Source organism: Falco biarmicus, chromosome 1 (assembly GCF_023638135.1).
Source record: "Falco biarmicus isolate bFalBia1 chromosome 1, bFalBia1.pri, whole genome shotgun sequence".
Classification (NCBI taxonomy): domain Eukaryota; kingdom Metazoa; phylum Chordata; class Aves; order Falconiformes; family Falconidae; genus Falco; species Falco biarmicus.
The window spans coordinates 55,604,261-55,629,267 of NC_079288.1; the positions used below are offsets into that span (position 1 = coordinate 55,604,261).

The following is a 25,007-nucleotide window of genomic DNA, read 5'->3' on the forward strand; positions in this document are numbered from 1 at the left end:
GTGGAGGGCGGCGGGAGAAACGAGGAGCGAGCTCAGGCGCCCGCCGCGCCCAGAGATGGGGGGGTGGGGTCGCCGCGCACGCTCCCCGCCGCTGCCAGCGGTCGGACCGGCGCCCCTCGCTGCCCCAGCGCCATGCTGCCCCCGCGGCCCGGCGGGCGGCCCCACCCCAGCCCTAACAAAGGAGGCCCGGGGCCGCGGCGAGGGGCGGGAGCTGCTGCTCTCCGCGGGGACCCGCCCCTCGGCTCCCTCCTTCCCAGCCGGGGGCGCTGCCGCCGGCCCCGCACCGCCTCCGCCCTCCGTAGCTGCCCGCCCTTCCCCGGCGGCAGCGGCAGGGTGCCGCCGGGCGGGCGGGGTGTCTCCTAAGCGGCCTTGCCCGGATGTGCTACCCTGACTCATAGCCGCGCCGCACGCAGGCTCCGCGCCGCTGCCGCGCCCGCCCCGCGCTCACGCCTCCCGCGCCTCTCTCCGCGCCCGCGGAGAGGCGGCGGCTGCAGCAGCGGCAGGAGGGGAAGGAGGAGGAGGCCGCGGCGGCACCATGGGTAAGTCGCCCCAGCACCACGCCGTGCAGCCCCCCTGCCGCCGCCCCTCTGCCCCTGGAGGCCGCCGCCCGCTCGTCGCCGGTGGGTGGGGAGAGGCGGCTGGCCCAACTTCCCCGTCGGCCGCCTGCCGCCGCGCCTCAGCCTGGGGGGCAGCGGGGTCCGCCGAGCCCCCGGCGCCGCCGCGGCCACCGGCCGGCCCCTGGCCCTGCAGCGCAAAGTTTCCGCGGCTCCTGCGCCGCCGCCTGCCGGCTCTGCCCGGCCCGGGGTGCCCGCCGGGGCGGATTAGGGGCAGGGTCGGTTCTCCGGGTGCGAAGGGGGCTTCGGGGCAAGGAGTTATATAAGGCACCCCCGGACGCGCTCCCAGTTACCGTTTGCATAATGGAGACGGTTGGGACAGTGATTATAAAATAATCTCCCTTCGCCGCTCGTGGAAGACACAAGGATCCTCGTATTTCTCCGGCTTTTAGGAAGGCGTTACTCGTGCCTACAGATGCAGCCATATTACCTCTGCCTTTTTTTTTTGGTCTTAAGACTGTAAATTAAGTAGCTTCACGCTGGCTGCTGCTTGCACGGAGCTTCCAACAAATGCCATGTGAATCTAAGTAGTACAGTATTTGATTTTTCTTTACAGAGTGCTCAGTGAATTTCTTTTGCCTCCTCCACCTCATCCTCTTGCACAAACTACAGCTCTGCTGGTATTAAACAGCCACCATAAAACAGATTTCCCAGAAATCTGGCTGTAACGCAGATCCCAGGGATGGGTAGGGAGCGCCCACATTGAGCTGCCAAAGACCCAGCCAGTCTGCCAGGTGTGATGGTGAGACAGAGGGTGCAGATCCGGAGGGTAGGGAGCTGTGGCTCACAACCAGGGTGAGGAGGTGGTGGTTCCCGAGTTGGGCTCAGGGGTTTGACATCAGCACTTCCTGCGGCCTTAGGTAAATCAGTAGTTTCTTTGCAGATCACATGCATCTTTCACTTTTAACTAGAAGTTTCCATGGAAAGAAGCAGTTGCAATGCCTCAGTTTTTCTGCTTATGAGGTGGGGGTAGATACTTATTTAACTCCTTTAAAGCAATGGAGAACCTTTGGAGAATGGTTCAAATTAGAAGCTGTCAGGGTCAGGCATGAGGAATGTCAGGTTTCATCCTAGGTAAACTCTTTTCTTGTGCCTTGCCTTTTTAACCCGCGTGAATTTAGTTTGGGTATGTTTCCTGTCTCCTCCAGTCACTAAGTAGGACTATGAATCTCATCGTTCTGTTTAAAGTCTGCTTGTTGGTAACTCTGTTTTGGCTTCCAGAAAAGAAACAACTTAAGGGCATCACTTAAAACCTGTTCAGAAAAGCTGGTGCAGAATGAGCACAGCGCTCCTTTTTAGAGGAGTCTATGCTTCAGTTGCAGGCAGGTTCGTAAACAGCTTGAAAATCTGCTACAGCTTGCTGCATAAGTAAGGGTAGTTATAATTATTTTTAGGAAGACTGAAATAATTTTTCTGTGAATCTATCAGCACCTATCCATAATTGCCCAGAGAGATTGCACGTGAAAATACAGAGGAGCCTTCCCCACCCCAACTTCGTCAAGTATCAGGGTCTGATTCCACTGTCTTTAAAATCAAGGCAAACTGTAAGTAGCCTCTGCAGCAGATCTTGTTGTGAGTGGCAAAGACTGAAATCAGTTTCACCTTGGCTCGCAACTAATAATGACTTTCCATGCGAGACTTATGTTTAGGCTCATACAATCAATGCACTACCTTCCCTCGTTCAGCTTATAGTATTCTTTTTGCTAATGCATTACATAAAAGCTGAAAATCCTTAGAATTAAATCAAGGATGAATTTGTTCTTCCTGTAGCTTTTATATCTTTCCCTAATTTGGGCTCAATAAGCTAGCATTTGTGGCAGAGAGAGCACTAATGTCTTACGGTTAAACATATGATCTGTTCTGTATTTATGAAGCTTGGTATGATATTAAGTGGTTTGTATACTGATGATATAAAACGGAAGCCCAAGTAGGTATATTCTAACTCCAATTAAAATATTTCTATTGTTAAAAATACTGGTTATGTATACGTGGATCTGCTTTTTCTTGACTGTGTAGAAATACTTCTGCTGCCACTCTGATTCCAAGTGTGTATTCCTCTGAAGATATTATGGCTGTTGTTTCCTCCTAGAGGATACTGATTTGCTCTCATTAATATCAGTTCTTTCCAAAATTACCATTTTTGTTGCTTGCATTTATTCAGAGTTCTGTCTGAGTACAGTTTAAACAATATTCAATGTTTGGTGCTGAGAAGCAAGTTGCCATAAGTCCTTCTGGCGGTAGAGCACTTTGAATACTTGAGATGACATGTGCACCACCAGTACTTGACTTCTGTTTTTATAAGAACAATTACAGGTTTTCACTTTTCAGTTACTATTGTAATACTTCGGTTTCACAATGAATAGCGGTTTTCCAGAGTCAGTTCTTGTTATTTAACCTTGAAAAACACAAGTGGTATACTTGTGCAAACACACTATATCTAAGAAAATCTTTCTATTTTAGAGCAGTGTCCTGTGGTGGTTATTGTAAGCAGGCTGCAGTTATTTTACAAACGTAAATTAGTAAAATAAAAATCAGGAACTTGGTTACATGTTGACCGCTCAACAGTAATCCTTTGGCCCCAAAAGATGGAGAAACACCACTTATGAGAGTTTGTATGTGGAATGCAAATACAGATGACAATTTTTTTTTTTAATGAGACTTAACAGTTTGTTTGAAGTGTTATTATGGTCTGTAATAGGGAAAGCTTATAGAAGTATTCTTCCATTTTGAGACTATTGGTTTTGTTAGCAGAAAATGGAAGGCAGCCGCTGCTCTGATGAAGCTTAATACGTGCTTAGGCGCTTTGTTGGGCAGCAAACTGTGAAAGCAACCTGCTAAACTGTTTTTACAATACCTAGCCGTAATGGCATGATGACAAGATATAGAAAGCACACAGGCTGCGATGTAGTTGGATTTAAATACTGTCCATTTAGCTACATTGTTGTCAGAACAAAGATTTGTATTGCCTCTGTCTTCCCAATATACTCTTGTTTTCTCTCCCAGATTCCCTGAAGAATTACCACGTGCAACTATGTATCGAGTTTTGGGGTCAGCCTGAGGGTTGTCACACACCAAATCCAAAGTGAACCACAGGTCAGGGTGTAACAAGCCACTCTCTGTCTTCAGGATGTGAGTTCACAAAATAAAGGAGGCAGGAAGGTGTGAAGCTTCAGGCGTGCTTGTGTGTAATACTGTTTTCAGGAAGACAGGGATAATTCTCCCTGCTTTTAGTTAAAAATGTAATCACTAGCTTCAGACATGAGAGGAATGAAAGCTAATGAAAGTCTTCCATCTTGAGAGATTTCCTGCTAGTTTTGTTATAAAAGATGCAAGTCAGACTAATAAGTTGCTTGGAAAAGAGATCTATCCATTGCACAAAAAGATAATTTTTAATTCTTTTAAAATTTTTGCTAAAACAGACTTCTTACACCACCAGTGTATTAGTTCTAGCCAGCCCAAATATTTCAGTTTAAGCCAGTATAAAATATTGTATTAGCATTTCCTAAAAACAAGACTGATTTTTGGTGAAAGTCTTGTATTTAAAAAACAAACATGGAGAAGACTGGTTTTAGACTGCATCTCTTTTGCTTCAGTAATGTTCCTCGAAGTATGCCTCTGAAGCAGCCAGAGAGGTTAGGTTAGTTTGACTGACATTCCTTAATGAATAACTGTTCCTGTGTTCAGGCCAATATTTGTGATCTTTTGTTATTACGTGAGACTGAAATGAAGTAGTTCTGTCTTTAGCTTTAGGTTAAAGGCTTCATTCGTAAGTAGGTTTCCTGAGAGCAGAATATTCGGAGGTAGTGTCAGAAGTCTGTGAGGAGCATCTGGCTTTCTGTAGCATCAAACTGAAAGTGGAAAGAGAAAGGGCAAAAGAACAGCTGAAACCTGAAGGAAACAAAGCGGTAACAATGGAAATGAGAAAGCTACCAAGACAAGAGACAAGAATAGAAGGGAACAAAAATCCCTTAAGGGAAATGCATGGAGGGAGAGAAATACTAGAAGCAGAGGAAAGATGGGCGTAATAGATGGATGAATGGAACAACAGAGGACAGAAATAGGAGAAAGAAATGAGGATCTTGACTCTGTGTTCCCCTCCCATCTCTCCCCCCACCCCCCCCAAAAAAAAAAAAGTTAAGAAAATAGTTGTGGTATAAATGTAAATAAAATCAGATAATTTTTACCCTCTTTTTTTGTAGTACCATTTAGCTGCTGCTGACAGCCCTTGAGAAGACCCATTATAATTTTCCGTGTTCCTCAAGTAAAGCAGATTTGTTTCTGGGAGTTCTGAGAATTTAATTATTTATAAATATGTTAAAAAATAACATAACCTACAATTGGTTCAATAAAAGGAAAAATTATGTCATCACCGTTTGATGGAAAGCAGTGGAGATTCATGTATGGCATCTGTCAAGGAGGTTGGTTGTTATCCCTTCTTAACTCTGTGGCAGGATGTAGTTCATGTTTTAGCATAACAAAGGGACATTAAACAGTGACTGATGTAAGAGAAACTTCATTTTCCAGTGTTGACTAGTCCACCTGGGTCTGTTCACATGCTGTGTGTTCAAGAAAACGAGCATCCCTGCTGTCTTGATATACTGTGGAGGCATCACATTTCCAATTCTAACTTCTTTCCAGATTAAAATAATTAGGAACTATGTCTAAACTTCTGGAAATTAGGAGTCTTAAAATGTCAATACATGTTCTTCAGCTAATGGAGAAATTTTTTTAATGACAGTTTGAATTTTAATTAGACAAGGAGCTTTTCCTAGTAAGGGATTTTATAAGTAGAGCTTTCACTGCGAGGACAATCTCCCAGGGCCTCTTTTTGTTAGATATGATGTAGAAAATTGTTTCTGTTTACAAATTTTAATGTAATGGCAAGCAAATGAAATTTGTTCTGGTAGAGTAAAATAGTAGTTAAAAGTCATGGACTTCTGAATGGTGAAGTTCCTTTTAGTGAAAAAAAAAAAAATAGCTGTACTAGAATTTGTGTGTGCTCTAGATATGCCTAATACAATTTGTAAACTCTGAAATAAATGACTGTGGTTTAAGGAGCCTCAAAGCTGTGCACACAGCCTGACAACATTTGTTCAGCCTGAGAGTTGCATGGTTCTTGTTCAGAGAGTTTAAGTTGTGCAAACTCTGGTGATCTCACTGTGTTCTTAAGCTCTAGTTCAAGTAGGTTATGAAGTCGGCAGATATCCAGAAGAATTTGTCAAATCTATAAACCAGATAATTGCTGTTCATTTAGCTCCAGATAGAGGACAGAATTTAGTGCAGGATGCTTTGGGACCTGCGAATAAATACAGCATACCTTAGCTGTACAAGTATAAGCGTTTGTTGGCAAGGCATATGTCTTGGAAGTATCTCTGACTTGAAATACTTTCAGATACATCTTCTTCACAAATTCTGATAAGAAATGTCAGGGAATAAATGTATGTGTGTCTGAAGAAGTTGGAATTCAAAATATGCATAAATTGAGACAATGCAGATGCCTGTACAAAGTTGTGTTAAAATTTGCAGTATAAAACAAGTGAAGTGCTTTCATTTCATGTTTCCCATTTCTAGTTTAGACACAAACATCATACAAAAATCAAATTTACACATTTAAAAATCCGGGGGAGTGGGACAGAAATCACACTTTTGCAAAGGAAATACTTTGTTATCCATTTCAATATTAGGTTCCATTTTCCTCACATTTCACAGCTCTTACAAGCTTCCTGCTTCCTAGTCATGTGTTGTAGGGACATCTTAGACATAAGTCAATTTTGAGCTTTTATTAAAACACTAAGCTATTCATTGTGTTAGTGATAGCTCAGGGAGATTAATGAAAGTTAATCAGTGTTGTTTAAGTTCATCAGCTGGTTCCATCCACTGATACTTGCCAGGCACAGACAAAAAGGTGGGAGAAATATGCAAAATTTTTCTATACCTTTAATTTTTTTGTTGACCCCTCCAATCAGTCGACTTAGATTTGACAAGTCATTTCAGTATCTGATTAAATCCAGTTAAGCAGGTGCGTAAATTCCCATGGTGAACAGCAGCCTTTCTTTCAGGCTTACTGCTGGTGCTCTGGAAATGTGGACTCCCAAGTCTGCTTGGGAGTACAACTGGACAGAGAGACAGAGACTGAGTGAGAAGTCTGATTCATGGCGGAGAGCAGCTAAGCGGTATAGGATAGATGACGCGATGAGGATTGAACTAAACCTTGGAGAAATTTGTCAGGGCTACCAATGAGCCTGTGGGGAACAGGCCAGTGCTTGGGAGACCAGGGGAGGTGACAGCTCAGCATCTCCTGGTATTCTTGAGTTTGCATATTTAGTCAGCCACCTGTGCATTTCTATGGCCTTCCCGATGTCCCAGTACCGGAGCATCAGGGCACACAACCTGCAGTTGAAAGCCCTATCCTTATTTCATTCTTCACCTTTCAGTAAATGTCTTTACCTCTGGAATACACCAGTCCAGAAACCCCCAGATATTACAGAATACTCATCCTACTCTCATCTTGTCTTCCATACAGTAGAGGTCTACAGTTGGAAGAGAATTCTGTCATACCTAGCACTTTACAAGTTCTGTTCTACCCCTTTTGCTCTTGATTATACCTAGGCTGGAAACTAAAGTTGCATGGTACCATATGGATTAATTCTGTGACAGCATTTTTGTGGAAGGAAGCTGAAAGTTCTGCTAGCTTAGCTATTTGACTTAAATATCAAAAATGCTAAAACATGGCCTGCGAGCCTTTATGGTCTCTAGGGTGAGTGGGGCGTTTGACTGTGGAGGTCTGTGAGTTGCTGAGAGTGGCCTGCTCTGGCAGCTAGGAACTCCTCTTGGGAGCATATTTAGAAACACTTCCCATCTTTGATGTTGGACATGACAGTCCAGGGACTTAAATTAATGGGACTATTTTAACATTTCTAGCCTTAAATACAACCTTATAAGTACGTGTCAGTATTTACAGGGCCAGTAGTGTACCTGGTCCCTTCTCTAGCCTTGCTGAGTTTATTCCCATATCCCTTGTCTATGGAGAAACCCCATCATGCTCGCAGTCTATATAGCACCCAGTACCCTGCAGGCATAACTTGAGTTCAGTACTGCCAAATAGCTACTTGTGCTACATGAAGGCTTTGGAACAATTTCCTTAAATCAAAATGCTGTTCTATCTTGACAGCAGGAACAAAGCATGGGAAGAGAAAAGGGTTTTAAAACCAAAGCAGGACTGTACACATCTTTCTTATCTAAATCTTCCCTGTCCACAGAATGTTTAACTTACCTCCTGGGCCTCTGGAGGAACTGACTGAAGTCAGTCTTCTAAGTCTGGTGTACTTGGTAACAGCAGCATCTTCATATCTCTGATCGCTTCGTTCAGCAATCTTCTGATGTGCACACTGAAAGTCACTGGATTGCTGATCATGTTAGGACCCTGTTGTACAAATACCTAAGACACCCCTCCTGAACTTCAGTGAGAAATTTAGGAGGAAATGCAGTGAGTGAACGTGACCATCAAGAGGTGTGGTAGCAGCAATGAACAGGTATTTCCACACTTAACTTTCTCTTCACACACCCCCCCCACCCCTTTTCCCCTAAGTAACTAGTAGACATTATTTTTCCTCAGTCCTCTCCCATGCTTATGTGTTGAACTGATTTTAGGATCAGGATGCAGTTCAGGGGGCGGCAAAGGAAGGCCAGCCACAACAGAACACTAGTCTGTGAGCACATTCATTGTAGAATTGTCTGGTATGATTAAAATCCATTAATATGCTTTATACAAATACATTTGCTATCATCCTGCAGAACCTGTTGGGCAGTCCCCGTTCTTGCCTGGTTTTCCACAAAGCTCAGGCAGAATATACAGACATGCTGGCTTCTGCCATATGGAATTAGGGGAAAAGCAGGGAAATGTTGGCAATTGAGGGAAAGAGATGGAACGTGTACATAAGGAATTGCTGACAGGAACCAAGCAGTTTCAGGAGGATGGTTTCTGTTGTTGTGTTGTGGTTTTTTGTTGTTGTTGTTTTTTGTTATTATTTTATTTAAACCTTTGCAATAATAATTCCATCACCCATTTGCGGCAAGATAGCGCTTCAGTCCAATCACAGATACTAATCAATACTTGTACATGCAGCAGTGCCCAAAATACAGTGTGCGTTTTCCAGACGAAAAGCACACTTCTGTATCTGATGTTACAGTGTACTTATTTTCTTTGTCTCATCTATTTTACCAAAGAATCCTTTCATAAGCTTCACACACTCTTCCACGGCCTTCCTGTTCCTTTAAGACTTCTTTATTTCATTCCCCAGGTTTCTGTGAAGTCTTCCTCCTCTCTACCTCCTCCAGTTATCTGTTCATTTGTGTCTTTCTTCCCATCTCCCACTCTCTTTTCTCCTCTGGTTCTATCTTTATTAATTAAATATCTAACAGCTTCTTCCGTCATCTATGCTTTCTACTATCTTTGTTAGGGAAAGAATTGAAAAACTGGTGTTCCGCTTTCTAATTTCAAGAACTTAAGTGATTATTTTTTTTCTCTTCTCTTTAGTTAAATATGAGTTATTTATAACCAGTTTAAAATCATGCTTCAGTTTTTTCTAATGTACAGTAAGTGAGAATATATGAAAGAATGTATCTTGTAGGAAAGAAATTAGGCAGAACTGGGCCCTATTCATGTAAATGCTATTTATGCAGCATTCTTGTACCCACACAAAGCCCACACTGAGTACTGCTGAAGTCATTGGGATCCTGCTTTTTCTGACTCAGCTGTAGTAGAGTTTAAACTGCTCTGTTTTGGTGAAACCATGTAAAAAGACACGCATCACCCCATCCGTTCAAGACATAGTAATGTTGACTTTCCAGTTTTACAACTGGGGGAAAATGGCAGACACTGGACCGATTTTGACGATCTGTTAAAATGGCTTTTATTCATAGGTATGGTGCTATACTAACATGTAGCATCTGAAGGAACTTGCCAAATGAAGAAAGAGCCATGTCCTATGATAAAGAAAATAATTTGTTGAACTTGGCTTTTCTTAAAAATTTATAGAATTGTCATTTATGTAGTATGTTTTATCAAAGAGGAAACAAACTGAACATTGAACATCTTCCAGTGAAAGGAATAGTAAGCATGGTGTCTTAAGCTATTAATATACATATGTTCTAGCTTGTAGAAGCATAGGGGAAAAAGAAAAACTAAGTTTTCAGAAATCTGTTTCAGAAACTGACTTTGTAGCCATTAGGTGATGGCTTTTGGTGCTTTCTGATATTTCCAGCAAATGTTAGGAATTCCGCTTTGCAAGATTGCTACGCATTATGCTTCTGATGACGCATATATTTTGAGTGTGGACACTTAATGCTCTGAAGGCAAGAATGATGGAGAGAAACAAAAAGCAATTCGGTACACTTCTTCAGAATACATCTTCATCCCAGAAATGATCTGAAGTGCTTGTTTATCTTTATGAAGGCCATAACTTCCGAGGAGGGTGAAGGCATCGCAGTTCTTTTTTTTGGCTGTGGAGGGCAAGGTGGAATTTAAGACTTCCTATGCAGTCTCTGGAAGAGACTGGAAGAGTTCTCTTGTGAACATAGAATTTGAGTTCGGTACATGTACCCAGTTCAAAACAGATGGCTGGAGAGAGAAATGCCCTAGATAATCAGCACTTCATGTTAGCAAGGGGTGGCCTGTTTTACTTTTTCTTTAAATTGATATTAAATAGGCTTTCCAATAAAAAGCAACAGCTGTAGACTACTGGATTGTTTTTAGCCTGCTTAGCTCTTTCAGTTCTGAACAGTTTACTGCAGTGATCATAACAGCAAGGAGTCACTTGGAAGCCAGCATACTTAGCAACTATTTAAACTAAATTGCTTTCTTTTCTAAAATCAGAAACGGTCATCAACAAAACAAGCATATTTGGCTGTACATAAAGAACTTACTGGATTTTTTTGAAAGCTGTTTAATAGGCACATTTTACAAAACGACTTAATCATTGGCGTGTTTTTTGAAACATAGGCTTTTCTGTTTGACCCTTTTTATGCTTTAAAAATAAATAATGAGCCTATTAATTTTTTTCCCGTTACCAGAAATTTATTTCTTACAATCAGAAATATGCCGAGGAGCCTGTTTGCAGGTTAAGATTAGACTCTCTTTGAGAAAAGATGTAACTATGAGACCAAGGATTAGATATCAAACTTTAAAATTCAGGAATTCTTGCAAGTTTCTGATTTTTATTTTTTTTTTAAATCCTTCTTTCTTCTCCCTAGATTCATGTAGTTCTTGCAGAAGCAGCCATTATAACAAAACAGGCCTCTTCAGGTTTTGGTCACAGTTTGGAATTAAAATGTTTTTAACAATTCTTTTTTAACACTTAATTGTTGGCCCCTCAAAGAACAATCAGAATAGGTTTTTGACGGCCACTATGGTTGTTGTATTTATGTAACAGTAAAAGATTCAGTACTATTTAGGCTTTGATCATGTAGCATGTGTTAGACTTTAGCATTATTTTGTAACACCTTCAGAGGGCCAGTGCAAGTTTAGAAGCCAAATTCTGCTTGTTTACATAAGCATACTATTTTGCTCTGTATTTGTAGAACTAATTTGTCCCCAGAATTTAGCATGTCATTTGAATCCTTTCATTCTAGAGGTTTCTGCTGCTTCATGTAATGCAATCTGAGGTTAAGATAAAACCATCAGACAAGAAAATCTGGTTGCTTTGACATGAAAGATCTGGATGCGCAACACAGAGCTTATAAAAAGGCATTAATTGAATTAAAGTAATTTTTTTTTATTCAGTGCTGAGACATGACTTCTTTAAAATTGAATACAGCAAACTCCATTGAAATACATGTTTAAGTGTGTGTTGTAGTTTTAAATGACTCTGTGTTGCAGTGCTTTTAAGTGACCTGGTTGCAGAGCATTTAGAGAAGGTAATCTGTTGAAACCAGCTTTGCTGCTGAAGCTTCTGTGTAGTCAGATTATGGCCTCAGTTCCCCATTGCCCTGTATTATGCATAAAGTGACTGCAAATTTGATTTAAGATGGTAATTGGGCCCAAATTGTAGCTTTAATATTCTGCCTGGGCATAAATGGCCATAGGATAATGGCTAATAAAGTGATGGGTAATAAAATGATGCCCATGGTGCTTTCATATTTGAGATGACTTGAAGTCTCATTTTTAAATACTCATCGTGGTTTAGTAGAATTAATGGATTTAAGATCTGCACACAGTTTTGAGGCTACAGTGACTCACATCTGTAGAAGCCAGAAAAAGCTGCAGGTGTTTGGTACACTGGAGAATTTGTGGCACGGGGAAATTAGGAGTTGTATTCTCAAAAGACTAGTCAGCTCAGTGTATGATGGCAGACACAGATGAGGAAATTAACTTCTCAGGGGTTAGAAAAGGTAGATGTGCTACCTGTGGGTGACAAAGAGACAGTTACTGAAAAGAGAAGACCACTGATCTCTATCATTAAAAAAAACACTCTTCAGAGGGATCTTTAAACACTAATTCATCTAAATAGCCTTTTAAGTGAGAGTGTGAAGCAGGGAAATAAAACCAAATTTAGCCTTCCCCCACCCCCCAGTCTGTTTCTTTAAAGAAGTGAAAACGACAAGACCAAGATAGTAGATTGTAAAAAGGTGTCTTCCCCTCTACTCTTTCTCATGCAGGATTTAAAGTTTGTATGTTGAAGAAGGCTGCTATTGACCCAGATAGGGAGATAGGAAATAAGTGAAAACTAGATTTTTACCTTGAACTCTGGAATGTGAAAGTAAACAAGTAGCCTACCAAATGAAAGGCGTGCTGTGCAAAAGAGATACTGGTTTGATATATGTGGAAACATTTGCTCCTGAAATGTAGTTTTCTACTGTGACACTGCATCATTAAAAGAGACATCAAGGTGCAAAAGGTGTTACAATGACAGCTAGAATTAAACCCAGCATTTTCAAGGGCCTGTGTTCAGACCACAACTCCTTATTTACCTCAAAATGGTAAAGTTTCTGGATATTTTGATAATTATTGTATACATAGAATCTCCTAACAATTGGCTGGGAAGTTCCTAACCACTTGTTTTAGTAGGAATGTGCAGAGTTAATATGCTTTTGTGGTTCTACTAGTAAACAGTTCACAAAATGGCCTCTGTGGTTTGTGTCAGGTACAACATCTTCTCACAAATGCCAAATATTTTTTTAACCAGAATTCACATTTTTAGTCTTTTTTTTTTTTCTTTTCAGAGATAGAAATAATTAATAATCTTTCCTTGGTATTAAAATGTAGCTACAGAAAGCAAGCCTCATTCAAGCTTTTTTTTTTTTTTTTTTTTGCCTTTACAACTGAAGACCACAGTGAAAGGGACTCCACCTTCTCTGTTCTTCAAAGTTGTGCTCAGATCCTTCTGGAATAGTGTGAAGGACTTAACAAATCAAGATAATTATGTATCACATTCAACAAGTTGCTTTTTCCCAATAGTAAGACTTAGTCTCCATGACATTTTACAGTCACAAGCTGTCATCTTATATGTGGGAATTCAAGCAGTACTGAAAATACATACACCGCTGAGTAAATGCAAGACAAGAATCTCACAATAAAAAATAACAGAATGTTAGCAAGAGAAAGGGGATAATTTTATACATACAAAGGAGTCTGCTCTTACCTGTGTTTGAGGATTTTTCTTCTTGAGCCCCAAACTGCTACATTATTTGTAGAACAAAAGGGTACTTACCTGTTTGGAAAGAAAAGGAGAAGTTTTGTTATGTAAGGGTTAAATAGCAGGAATAGTCAGATCAGGATTTTTCCAGTCTGTGCTCTGCTAATTTTTAGTAAGACCAAGTAGTTACATTTCTGTCATGCAGCAAGACTTAGATATACCTGTAATAAGCATGTCCTGCCTGGAGGCATTGTAATAAGCCCTGTGGTATTTACAGTGAAGATGTTCCGAGCTGAAATTTGTAAAGATTCATGGAATTATATAAGAACTACAGAATTGTTATTTGGAAGGATTTTAAAGCAGGACTGCTGCCAGCACTAGAACCAGGTCAACTACGACTTTGTCTAGCTACTACTTGAAGCCTCTAGTCTTTGTAATGTCCCTTCAGGTAGCTACAGGCCTCCTCTTTGCCAGACTAAAGCAGTCCCCAACCTCCCCTTACATGTCATGTATTGTGGGCATGTGCCCATCTTGTTAGCCCTGTCCTAGACTCTGTCCAGTTTTTCAGTATCCTTCTTGATCTGGGACACCCACAACCAAGGAATTTTGGGACACACAAATCCTTGCCAGGCATGAAGCACAGTGTTGATCTGCTGGCCATGCTCCTAATATAACCAATACACAGTTTGCTTTATTTACCTTGAGAGCATGCTGCTGCCTCATGTTTTGCTTGGCATCCACTGTAACCCCTGGGTCTTTTCAACAGTTTGTTCCCAGCCTGCATTGATGCTTGGGGTCATTCTGCCTTAGCTGCAGAATTTGGCTCTTAGCCTTTTTGAACTTGATGAGACTCCTGTTGATCCAGTCCCCGGGTTTCTGAAAGGTGCCTCTGGATTGCTATTTGATATGCTAGCCATTCCCCCAAATTTAATGTTGTCTGCAAAAGATTACAAATGCCTATCTGTCTTCAGACTATACTGATATCAAACACAAACTGCATACTCGAAATCTGCAGTTTAACCTGTCCATATAGGGCCACGTAGACTCACATTTCACTTCTTGATTATTAAGTAAAGCAATGATAAACACTTTGTATCTCTAACTCTAGAAAAAGTAAAAAAGGCTGTGTGCCTGAAAAAAATCTCTAGGAGTGTTTGTTAGACTAGCGTTTGTAGATGCAAGTGAATATGAGTTACTGGCAATCATTTAATGCAAGTGAATGGAGGATGGCAAACAATTTGTATGCACTCCAATGGACTTAATTCTGCAGAATCACACTGGTGGTGAAATATGGATTCTCGGGTGTAGCCTAAATGGGATTTCAGCTTTTTCTGTGGTACTTGCTGAGCTGATGAGAAATGCATTGAGATTGACTTGCAGGAGCAATTAATGGGAACCATTGGGTCCAGATCTCCCAGTCATTCTCGTGAAAGCCCTACTGAGCATGGAATAGTTCCTACCTTGTCTACGTGTCCAGTTTCCTTTCCAGCTAAGCAGGTGACAGTGCATATCTTGAGCTGTCTCTGACATAGAATATGGTAAGCCAGAATGCATCCTTAGAAGCTCTCCCAAGTCCCCCAGTTTAGTCATAGCCACAATCTGTCTGTCATGGCCCATATCTTACTTTAGAGGTAAAAGACCCTTCCTACATTGGGTTCATTTATCCCACACATTGTGCTTTTACTTGTGTATTACTATTTTTAAAATATAATATTTTTTTCAGCTTCAGTAATAAATTTTTATCAACCTGGAGCAAAAGGAAGCTTTTCCAAGATAGATGAATCTACACTAGCAGATTTATTTGGTAGCATCTGCCACTATCTTTATCTCTCTAGAGCACCTATGGTATAGATCTGAAATAGGACAATCAAGACTTCTGCTCAACTAGATCAGAGAATAATTCATTTTCCTTACAGGAGTTCAGCTTTGATTACACATGGGAAGTGCTGTCATAGAATAGGGGAGCGCTTAGTCTGAGAAGGCCCAGTGTCTAGATGGAACTATGCATGTCCTGTCATCTGCTGGATTTGTAGGGAATTTGAAATTACCAACTACTACTCGTTGTGCCTAGCTGCCTGTTTCAGTGGGATGTGAGGAAGAAGAAAGACTTCTTTTTGTCTTGTGCTGACAGCTGAAACATTAGCAATTTTCCTGATAAATATTGCTTTAAGAATCAATTGCTGACTGAATTAATTAATATAACCTCAGTAACACTCCATGTGAGGCTTTGTGTGTTAATAAAATGGAAAGGATGGATATTAAACCTGGTAATGCTTCTTAAAATTTTTATTCTTATGCGCAGCCTCTGGAAGTAAATGGAATATGGCTAGCAACAAAGCTGCACTGATTTATGCCTGCTGATACAGAAGCATTCTGGTCTTTTCCTCATTTGATTAAAAACTCAGCGTATCAACAGTAGTTAAAATTGACAGCAGCTTTTGGCTTGTGCATAATCCACACATTTACTCCATGAAATGTGTCTCTAAAGTTTCCCCCTGTAAGGTGTGACAACTTCTGAACTGTTCTTTTCTCCACTTCCCCTTCCTTCTGCTTTCAAGGGACCATAACAGTTGAGAAAACAAAGATTCAGAAAAAAACATAATTGGAAAATTTAAAAGGAGAGATTCTTCCCTCAACTGTGGTTCCTTTGTGGCTGGCATCTGTGGGAGTTATATATGCTGACCAAAAGGAATTTCCTTGGCACAAACACTATGAATGTACAATATAGAGAGGACTGTGCTGGTCCTTGATGTTGGTGCAAGATGCCTAGTGGATAATGGGCTGGGGCACATGGGAGTTTTTTAGGCTATAGACAGACTTACAAAGATTCTTAGTGTCTCTTGACTGTCAAGCAGTCCATAAATTACTCCTCTGTACTCAGTTATGCTACAAGCTACAGCATCCTTGCTACGTGCAGGAGCTGGTCAGGAAATCACCTCTCAGAAAATCATGCTGTGTCCCTGCATCTTTCAGCCCTAATGGCAAAAGGACCGGCAGTCGATCAGTAGCTCAGTCCTTCTAGGAGTCTGCCTATGTTGGGTAGTCTACTGACATTATAGACCAGTGTAAGAGCACAACTGCAGTTAACAGCGATACAGTTCTCTGAGACCACGATTGAAAATGGCATAAAATAAATAACATGAATATCCTGAAATATGGACTGACTACAGTGGAAGTTTCTCTGCAGACAGGTGGTTAGGGACAAACTGCGTTACACATTCGCTCTGGATTTTAGGTGCTGGTTCCCAGCATGGCATTCAGACACCTGAGCCAGGAGTTTTATCTCCCAAAGCAAACAGTGCCCAAAATGTTCAGAGTGGGATCAGTTACCAAGCTCAGCAGGAAACCACCCGTCATTAATATGCATACCATTTTCTGATCAGCAAAATTTCTGCCTTAAGCCCAGGGCCTGGAATTATTTCTCAGGGGTGGATGCCTGCACCTTTTCTATTAAATTCTGAACCTTCATTTCTCCTTTTCAAATGTGAGTGGAAGAAGAGACACAACTGGGTTACCACCTTTACCTTCCTTGGGATAGGCACATGTTTACACAGGAAGCCGAATGGTCCAGGCTTTTTCTCTGCCTGAAAGTGAAGCTGCGCCATCAAACAGACCAGAAAACCAGACAGACCTAATAGTGGTATGTGTTCATAGCCTGTTAGTCAAGGCTTTTTTCAAAAGGTGGAATTGTTTAGTTCCAGCACTTCTTCCTGTGACTGCTCATTTGTTTTATGCAATGACTGCTTAATATAAAATATATCTCAATAGAAGAAGTACATGGTGTTTCAGTCCTCACGTGGAAAATATAAAAATCTGATTTGAGTATGTTTCTGGGAAATTGTGTTTAAATCCTTTCAGGTTGAGGAAAGCAATTGGTTTCTTTTCATGTTTAGGCTAATGTGCAAAAGTCACTTTCACATTTTTGCCACCTACTTTCTGTTGGATGCTAGTGTCTGTCACCAAGAATTCCTGTGTTGACTTTGTGTATGAGGCACATTCGAAGAAGGGACAGGAAGAGTCACTCTCTCAGAGATCGTGATAATGCTAATACATTATTTTGGTTATTAAGCTGCCTGAGAGGACTAGGAGAGTTCTGCATTTAGGCTTAAGCTGAATGCATGTGGAACCTCAAAGGCAAAAAGGTTAAATTTCTCCAGAATTTTGTGACATGTGAATGAGACCATGGGAGCTAGGCTTCCTAGAGTCTCCTCTGTGTATAAATGTGATTTTTAAATTATTATTTTTTCCTCCTTTGTGATTTAAGGGTCAGTCAAGATCTGCTTGGTCATCAGAGGGATGTCTTTGAGAGTACAGTGGACATTCTTGTTTTTGGGGCCATAGCATTTGCAACTGTACCCAGCTGTCACAGAACCATGCATCCCTTGTGAAACATATTCCAAGGACTTGTTTGTCCTCCCCATCTGTTATTAGCTCTACCCTTCATTCTTGAGACCTGCAGGTTGTATGCAGAACCTGACCCTTTATTCTGTCCATATGACTATTTAGTCTGAGAGATGGTTATTAAGCAGAGAAAGCAAACCACTCCTCCACTTTGCAACGCAGACAGATCCTGCTTGTGGGGGAAATAAATGACTTGTAATTTAATATAGCAAGTGGCATTTTGCATAATTTTTTTGTCTTTTAAAAATACATTTCTTTTTGAAAAAAAAATTAAAGTCTTGGTTGCCTTTCTTATTGAGCTTTGTACAAATACGTCTGTCTTGGGAGCATTTAATTTGTTTTTGTGATGTTGTCCAAACACAGCTAATCGCAGATTGGGGGAATAATAGTTTAATTAAGAGTCACAAGATTTAAGACAGATAAAGTAGCCTTTTCTTTTGAAGATTTTTTTTTTCATTTGATTTTAGACTGTTAGATTTTTCTCTCTCCAAACCCATGTTTTCAGTGGGATACGTATTGCATCTTCCCATTCATTGAAATGTTTATTGCAGTGGTTTGAAGTAATACTTGAGGCCTATAGCATTTGGCTTATGATTTACCCAGCTGTGCATATGTACTGTAATGTGCTGCCTCAGAACATCACTATCATGTTTACTGCATTGTCACTGTTGTATAATTTTTACTAAATAAACCTCTTAAATGCTGTGCAGAGGTTAATAATCACTTATAACTGCAGCAGTTATGCAGAATACTAGTGCGTTTTGTGGAAATATTTCTTTAAAAAACGGTTATATTAAGCATTTTGTGCTCCATTTTAATTTTGCCATCTGATTATGCAGTTTTATGTCAGTCTTACATGAAAAGTCAGTTAAATTCTTTTCCTCTAGAGAGCATCTGATCCTATCACTGCAGTGTTTTTATTGATGCTCTACATCCTAGGCATTCCAAAGTGAGAACAAATAACTGCATTAATAGGTAAATATTTATCACTAGAGAGATTAACCACAGATGTCTACTAATCTTAGTAACACCAGGTTTAAGGCAGAACATAATACCTATAAAAACAAATTCTAGAGTACATTTTGGCCCTAAATTCTTATAGATGAATGATACTGACAACCCAGTCTTCAATTTACAATATGTAGGCACCACAATCTGCCTACAAAGTGTACATTGTTGATTTGGGGCAATTTTAGTAATTTGTGCTAAACTGCTAAATTGAAGAACTAGTGACATCAGACAATCTCACCAGCCAAGAAGCAGTGCTTTTCAGGATTGAGTTGTTTTCCTTCATATCCTTCATTGACATTAGAGAACATCGAAAGCCTTTTTCTCCAAGGCACGAGGAGACTGCCACACTTCTATCAGCCCTTCTATGGTTAAAGGACATTTTTGAATTACAGGTTTTAACAATTGTGTTTTTAGGAGGAAAGACACATTCTTATGTGATAGTCTTTCCCTCTCTTCCTTCCTTGGGACAAAAATGTTTTGCTGAGAGTAACTGTAGTAGGAGAATAGAGCCAAACAAGTACTTATCATATGATTTTTCCATTGAAAGACACTTGTAAATAAAGGGGTTTAGAGTCACTTATTAGATTTGCAGCTGATCTCTTTCTAACAAACTTTCATTGAAAACCAAACAATAGCACAAATGGCAGGTCATTTCCATTATGAACTTGTTTGCAGACACTCATCGGGTTCAAACAATATATTTTCAGGGCTGAAAGCTTTCATGCATAGTTTGTAATTATCATGTAGTTTGTGATTAAAAGTAGTTATTTTGGGGAAAATTAAATAAAAACAAATTAAAAGCAGATTTTGAAAGTTCTCTGGGGAACAGCATAAATCACTGTTAAGACTTCCAATCTAAGGAACAGGTGCCCTTTGGGACATCATTGTGAAGTCCCCCTTTCTGACGAGATGCAGAGGCTGCAGTTCTGGTCTTCTGCTGGGATAGAGAATTGCGGGAAAACTGCATGTAACTGTGGGGACAGGTGTAGTGGATCAGTTGGTTTAGGATATGTTTCATGTTGTCAAGAAGGAAAATGGAACTTGCATGAGTGTCGTTGCGTAACAGAACATCTTATGTCTTTAATTAGGAGCAGCTAAGCTATTTATGAGTCTCTTTAATTTGTTTCTAAGCTTTATTTTGCCAGTGGCAGATGTATTATTTTACATTTGTATCTCTGTACAAAGTGACCTTTATAATTATATCAAGGTTAACATTTACTCTCCTTGCTGAGGTTTTGTTGAAGTGTGCTTGCGAGCCCTCAGCCTTTCAGTGTCTAACGTTAGATTCTGTGTCAGGGTGGTTTCTCGCAGAGCTAACACGCTAAGGGAACTATATCCGCACAGGACACCATGGTAGCAACTGCCGTTGCTGGACCAGGAGAAAATGGGTTGCTGGAGTGCTCTGATCAGACTTGAATTTAAAATAAGCTGCTTGAAGATCCAGAAAACAAAACCATTTCTTAGCTTGGAAAAGGACTGGGAAATTAAGTCTCCGTATTTCAAGAGTTTTTAAAGGGCTTACCATTCAGAAAGATGTTCAAGGTCCAGACTTCTTCCTAGAATGGTATACATTTGCAGACAGGTACAACAATTTAAATCCATAATCACATGCAAAAAGACAGTAGCAAAAAAAAAAGAGAAGTTATTAACTGATTAAAAATGTAAGATTTCAGACTGGGTGTACAAAAGCATGTTACATAAATTGCTAATTTTCAATGACAACTTCATTTAAGGTGCCAAGATACCTTTAAAAATGTAGTTCTAAGTAATTATAGAACATGTAGAAACATTGTTATGTTCTGTTATTAGGTCTATTATAGCCTTTTCTTAAAGTTTCACAGCTTTTCCTAGATATCTACTTTTCCACTGCTCAGGCCAGTTTTATTTTCTGTAGTATTTTCTTTTTGGGTCCTAATCATATATGTTATGGCTTTGAAGATTGGAGTAGCTAGTTTTAATTAAGTCCACAGCCAAGAGCTGAAAGAGTATGTCAAAGCAAAATCCTTTAAAAAAATCAATTTTGTCAAATTGCCCACAAATTAATTAAAACAACAATAAAAGTAGTCTTTATTTTTACAGTTTTATTCCCTTTAGTATCTCATTACGTATCAGGACCTCCAAGTGTTTATGCACATGTGGAAGACTGACTTACAAAAATAATCCAGCAAGAATGAAAAAGTTACTCACAGATAAGTAGTGACAGAATCAGGCTCTTATCTGTCTTCTGAGTGCTTATCCTACAGAGATTTAAGATAAAAATTAATCCCATTAATTCACAGATTTTGTACTTGATTCAGTTAAAAAGTGTGGAGGGATAGGAATGAGGAGGGAGTGTTACTAAACCACTTTTTATAACTGAATAGCGTTTTTGTCTCACTGTATTCCTCGCATCCCAGATAACTGATCTCCTAGCTGAGAGTCTGGTGGGACATTCAGTGTTGTTTTATCTGTCTGTTTTGACTCAATGTAGTGCAGAAGTGGATCACCTAGATTAATTCTGCCAGTCTTGCAATGCTTTGATTCCTCCCTGATAATTTGGCTATTACTGTGATTATTTTAGTAGTTATTTTGCATTGAAGGCTGTAGACCAGGCCAAGCAATTCAGTGCTGTGTGTTTATGATGTATACATCCTTATCAGATAGACTCATAGCATCACACGGAAAAGTAATTAGGGACATAAGAGGTCACCTAATACAGCTTCCTGTGCCAAGCTGGGCTAACTTTGAAGCTAGATCAGGTTGCTCAGGACATTATTTTTTATTTGGGGGTGGGGTTTTTTTGGTAAATCAATTTCAGTTTTCCAAGGCAAATTTGAATATAAGTTACAGTATGGGGTTTATTTTTCTCTATTAAATACCCATATATTAGCACAGTGACTAGAGAATAATTCTGTAACTGATTTTGGCACTAAAAGATACATACTTAATACACACTGAACATAGTACCCATCTGTTGCCAAAATCTCTCTCATTGCTCAGAGCAGTTCTTGAGATTTGTTTCCCCCGTGAATATTTTTGTCACTGAACATTCCTTTAATTTGCTCTCTACGGTGCCTTTAACTCCCTGTACCTCCTCCCATTCCATTGGCTCTGAGCAGGCTGAGCGTATCCTTACTATGCTTGTGGTTTTAGAACAACTAGGCACCAAGTTTTCACTTTCACTTTGTATTTGCCTAAGAAGGAACTTGGTGCAGCAGTAGACTGAACAATCTTAAATGCTATAAAAAAAAATACACAAACCAAAGCAACAACCCAAAGCCAAACCTCAGCAGCTTACTTTCAAGGTTAGTGTCAAGTTTACATGCAAGTAAACTTGTTAAAACCTAGCCATCTGTACACTATTAGGTGCATATTTGACAAAAAAAAAAAAAAAAAGGTAAATAAAAAACCTGTCAAGTGACTCTTGAACATTCAAATAGCTCAAAGGCTCTTTGTGTGGTAATGTTGGCACAGCTTCTAAGTGACCAGATGGAATTTTATTAACACTCAACAGGACAAGGGCTGAGATTTTGTTTATTAACTTACTATATTTGCAACACTTGTAGAATGTGTCAGAAAGCTTGATGTTTTTTCCTACTACGCAAAATTACACATATACCTTCCCTTAATGCAAAGATGCTGACTGCTTCAGAGGGTGTCATTTCTGTAAGGTGGGTAAGAAAAGAGATATAAGATGTACGGTAATTTAAATATCACAACTTTTTAGTGAATTATAAAAAGATTGTTTCATATGTACAATTAGTGGTCATACTAAAAGCAGAATTTAGAAACAGCCTTTTAATAAATAGACTTGATTAATGTATTTTTATAAGAAAGAATACAAAATATCTTCATTACTAAAATTACCTTGATTTCTGACATCAATAACCACTGAGAGTATTGATGTCAGATTCCCATTTAAGGATGCTGGTAGACATATAAACCCATGTGAATTTATGTAAATTCTCCTTTTCTAGCATCCTCATGGGTGTATTGTTAAGTTAGAAATGGCTGAGAACTAAGAATCTCCATTGTCTCTGGTCAAGTGCAGGATTACCTTCAAACCAGACAATTTAAGAAGCAAAGGAACAAAACCTGTAACACACTCTGGACTCCTTGTTTGCCTTGTGCCTTGTAAGTGCTTCCTTTCCATATTCAAGGTTTCTGAGGAACTCGGGAGAGCTAGAAGCGTGCTGTGTTGCAGATTAGTATTTCATAACATCTGACAGAAGAAGACTGATATGACATACAATTAGAGTTAGCAGTACTAATTTTGAGCCTGGGTATCTTAGGCAAAATTTTCACTGTTGCTTGGTGAAAGATGAGGCTGAGGGCTTTGTAAGAATCAGATCCTGTATTTGTTCAATAACTCAAACTGGTAGCATAAGTATAGTTATGACAGATATTGTACTTTGTACTTATATTGTATAATTTATATGTACTTACTTGCATAGTGTAGGCCAAAGACCAGATACAGAGCTTGTTGAAGTAAATCAGAGTATTTCTGAGCTTCTTCTTCAGCACTGTTGCTAGTCCTGGAACTTTGTATCCTCAGCCTTGTGTTGCCTGGTTTTAGTTTATTTATTTATGTATTTATTTTGTTAAAGCCTCAGCTGTGTTTATACTCTTCAGGTAGGAGAAGATGACAGGCCCAGTATCATTACAAGAGGAAAAAGTCATTTTAACTAGTTTATTGAAAGATCTAACAGTAGATCAACCTTGTTACGTAGATTAGAAATGTATAATTCAAATCTGAATCATTATCTTGCATTATAGCATCCTACAAAGGCCCATTCAGATAAACTTCTGGCATTGCATATGCGTTACTTTGTTGCTTATCAAGTCATATTTTGTACAGAACCTGGAAAAAGTATAGTGAATTGGGAGCCCCATTAAATTATGCGAGGAAAAAACACACCAGTGTTTGTTCTAATATTATATATCTATTAAATCAGTGCTTGTTCTAATATAGTAAATGGAATAATTTAAAGGAAAATTAAAAAACATTTTAGGAAAGTGCTTTCTTCTTACTTGATTTTGTAGTGTCTAGATTAGCATTTGCCATCTGCAGTCACTTAACTTGAATGACATTAGGATCAAGACGTTTAGAGCAAGTATGGTCAGAAAAGGTTATATGCAGTACCATGGGCAGAGAACATCCCAAAGAAAAGATCAGGCTGAGAGAGCTAACAGTGTTAAATGTGCTGTTTCTAGACTGTACTATTTCTGTAGATTAATTTTCTTTTGTTTGTTTTTTATCACCTGTTCTCTTTTCTTGCTGTCTTGACAAAGTCTCTCTTGCTTGTGAGGTTAAAAAATGCTTCAGGCAGAAATCATCTGGAGGGGCAGAAGAGGAAGGGAAAAGAAAGAGGACAAAAGACAGCTAACATGAATGAAAAAAAGAGCCAGTAAGCAGACGCAAGCCCTGCTAGTTTCGTGTGTGTGCATACACATACAAGTTTTTCTTTTCTATAGTCCTGCTCTGTATGGTTGTCTATTTATATGTAATATAGCATTGTAGGGAATAATAGCATTGATTGTTATGAAGGTTACCCCTTTATTTGAAAAAATCTGTTTCAGTCATTTACTGACTCTTCAGGAAGAGCTATATTCTATGTCAAGTGTCTGCTTTAGGCTGTCCATTTTCATTTCTTGGTTGGTTTTTGTTTTAGTGTTAGCAAAATACAGGTTTGGACTATTGTCTGAAGTATCAGTAGCTGTTTAAGAGACTTTTTGGTCCTGTCAATTTTTCCCCACAAAATATTTCTCATTCTGTGCATAGGGTGGGCAGCAATCCAGGATAATCTGGTGACAGAGACCTTCTGTTGCCTCAAGGACCGTTGCAGTGCTTGGAAGCCATGTCATAAATTAAGGAGGAGTGGACATGTATAGAGAATAATTGGTCTTGACAGTTAATAGTTGAATGTTCTTACAAAGAACTGGATCCCTCTCTCCCTCATGACACACAGTTTCTGTGGGAAAATATGGTAGACAATTTTTCAAACCAAAAATAACCCTGGTAATCTATCACATATCTCATGCTTTCCTGATACCTACCCATGGTGTGTTGCAGTCTGCTTTACAGAAGTGCTGAGGAAAACTCATATCTGCATCTGAAGACTCCAAAGGAATCCAGAATGTGCAGTAACTCTGGAACCTGAAAATCAGGAGCTGTCTCGTGTTGGAAACCCCGAATTCCCACACAAATACTTTTGACCTTAAATTTTCAAGTTTCAGTTCTCCCATTCAGTCACATAGTGTATTGATTCCATCTTACCTTATAAACACCCTGTGAAAATAAGCATATTAATATTTTTGAAATACTATGACATAAGGTAATGATACTAATAGTGTAATTGCCAATGAGAAA

General features: G+C 39.6%; 1 protein-coding gene across 7 annotated transcripts in view; it reads left to right on the top strand.

Annotated features, from left to right (window-relative positions):
- The first annotated feature begins 293 nt into the window (after window positions 1-293).
- The window catches only part of RAP1GDS1 (Rap1 GTPase-GDP dissociation stimulator 1), a 101,340-nt gene continuing 76,626 nt past the window's right edge, over window positions 294-25,007 (top strand). For 3 of the 7 annotated variants that reach the window (XM_056326788.1, XM_056326840.1, XM_056326798.1), the window contains exon 1: window positions 296-539. In XM_056326788.1, coding sequence (XP_056182763.1) covers window positions 536-539 — 4 coding nt within the window. In that variant the 5' untranslated portion in view covers window positions 296-535. Of the gene's footprint in view, window positions 540-25,007 lie in introns of all 7 variants that reach the window. The other 4 variants (XM_056326762.1, XM_056326816.1, XM_056326772.1 and 1 more) reach the window with 2 other exon arrangements.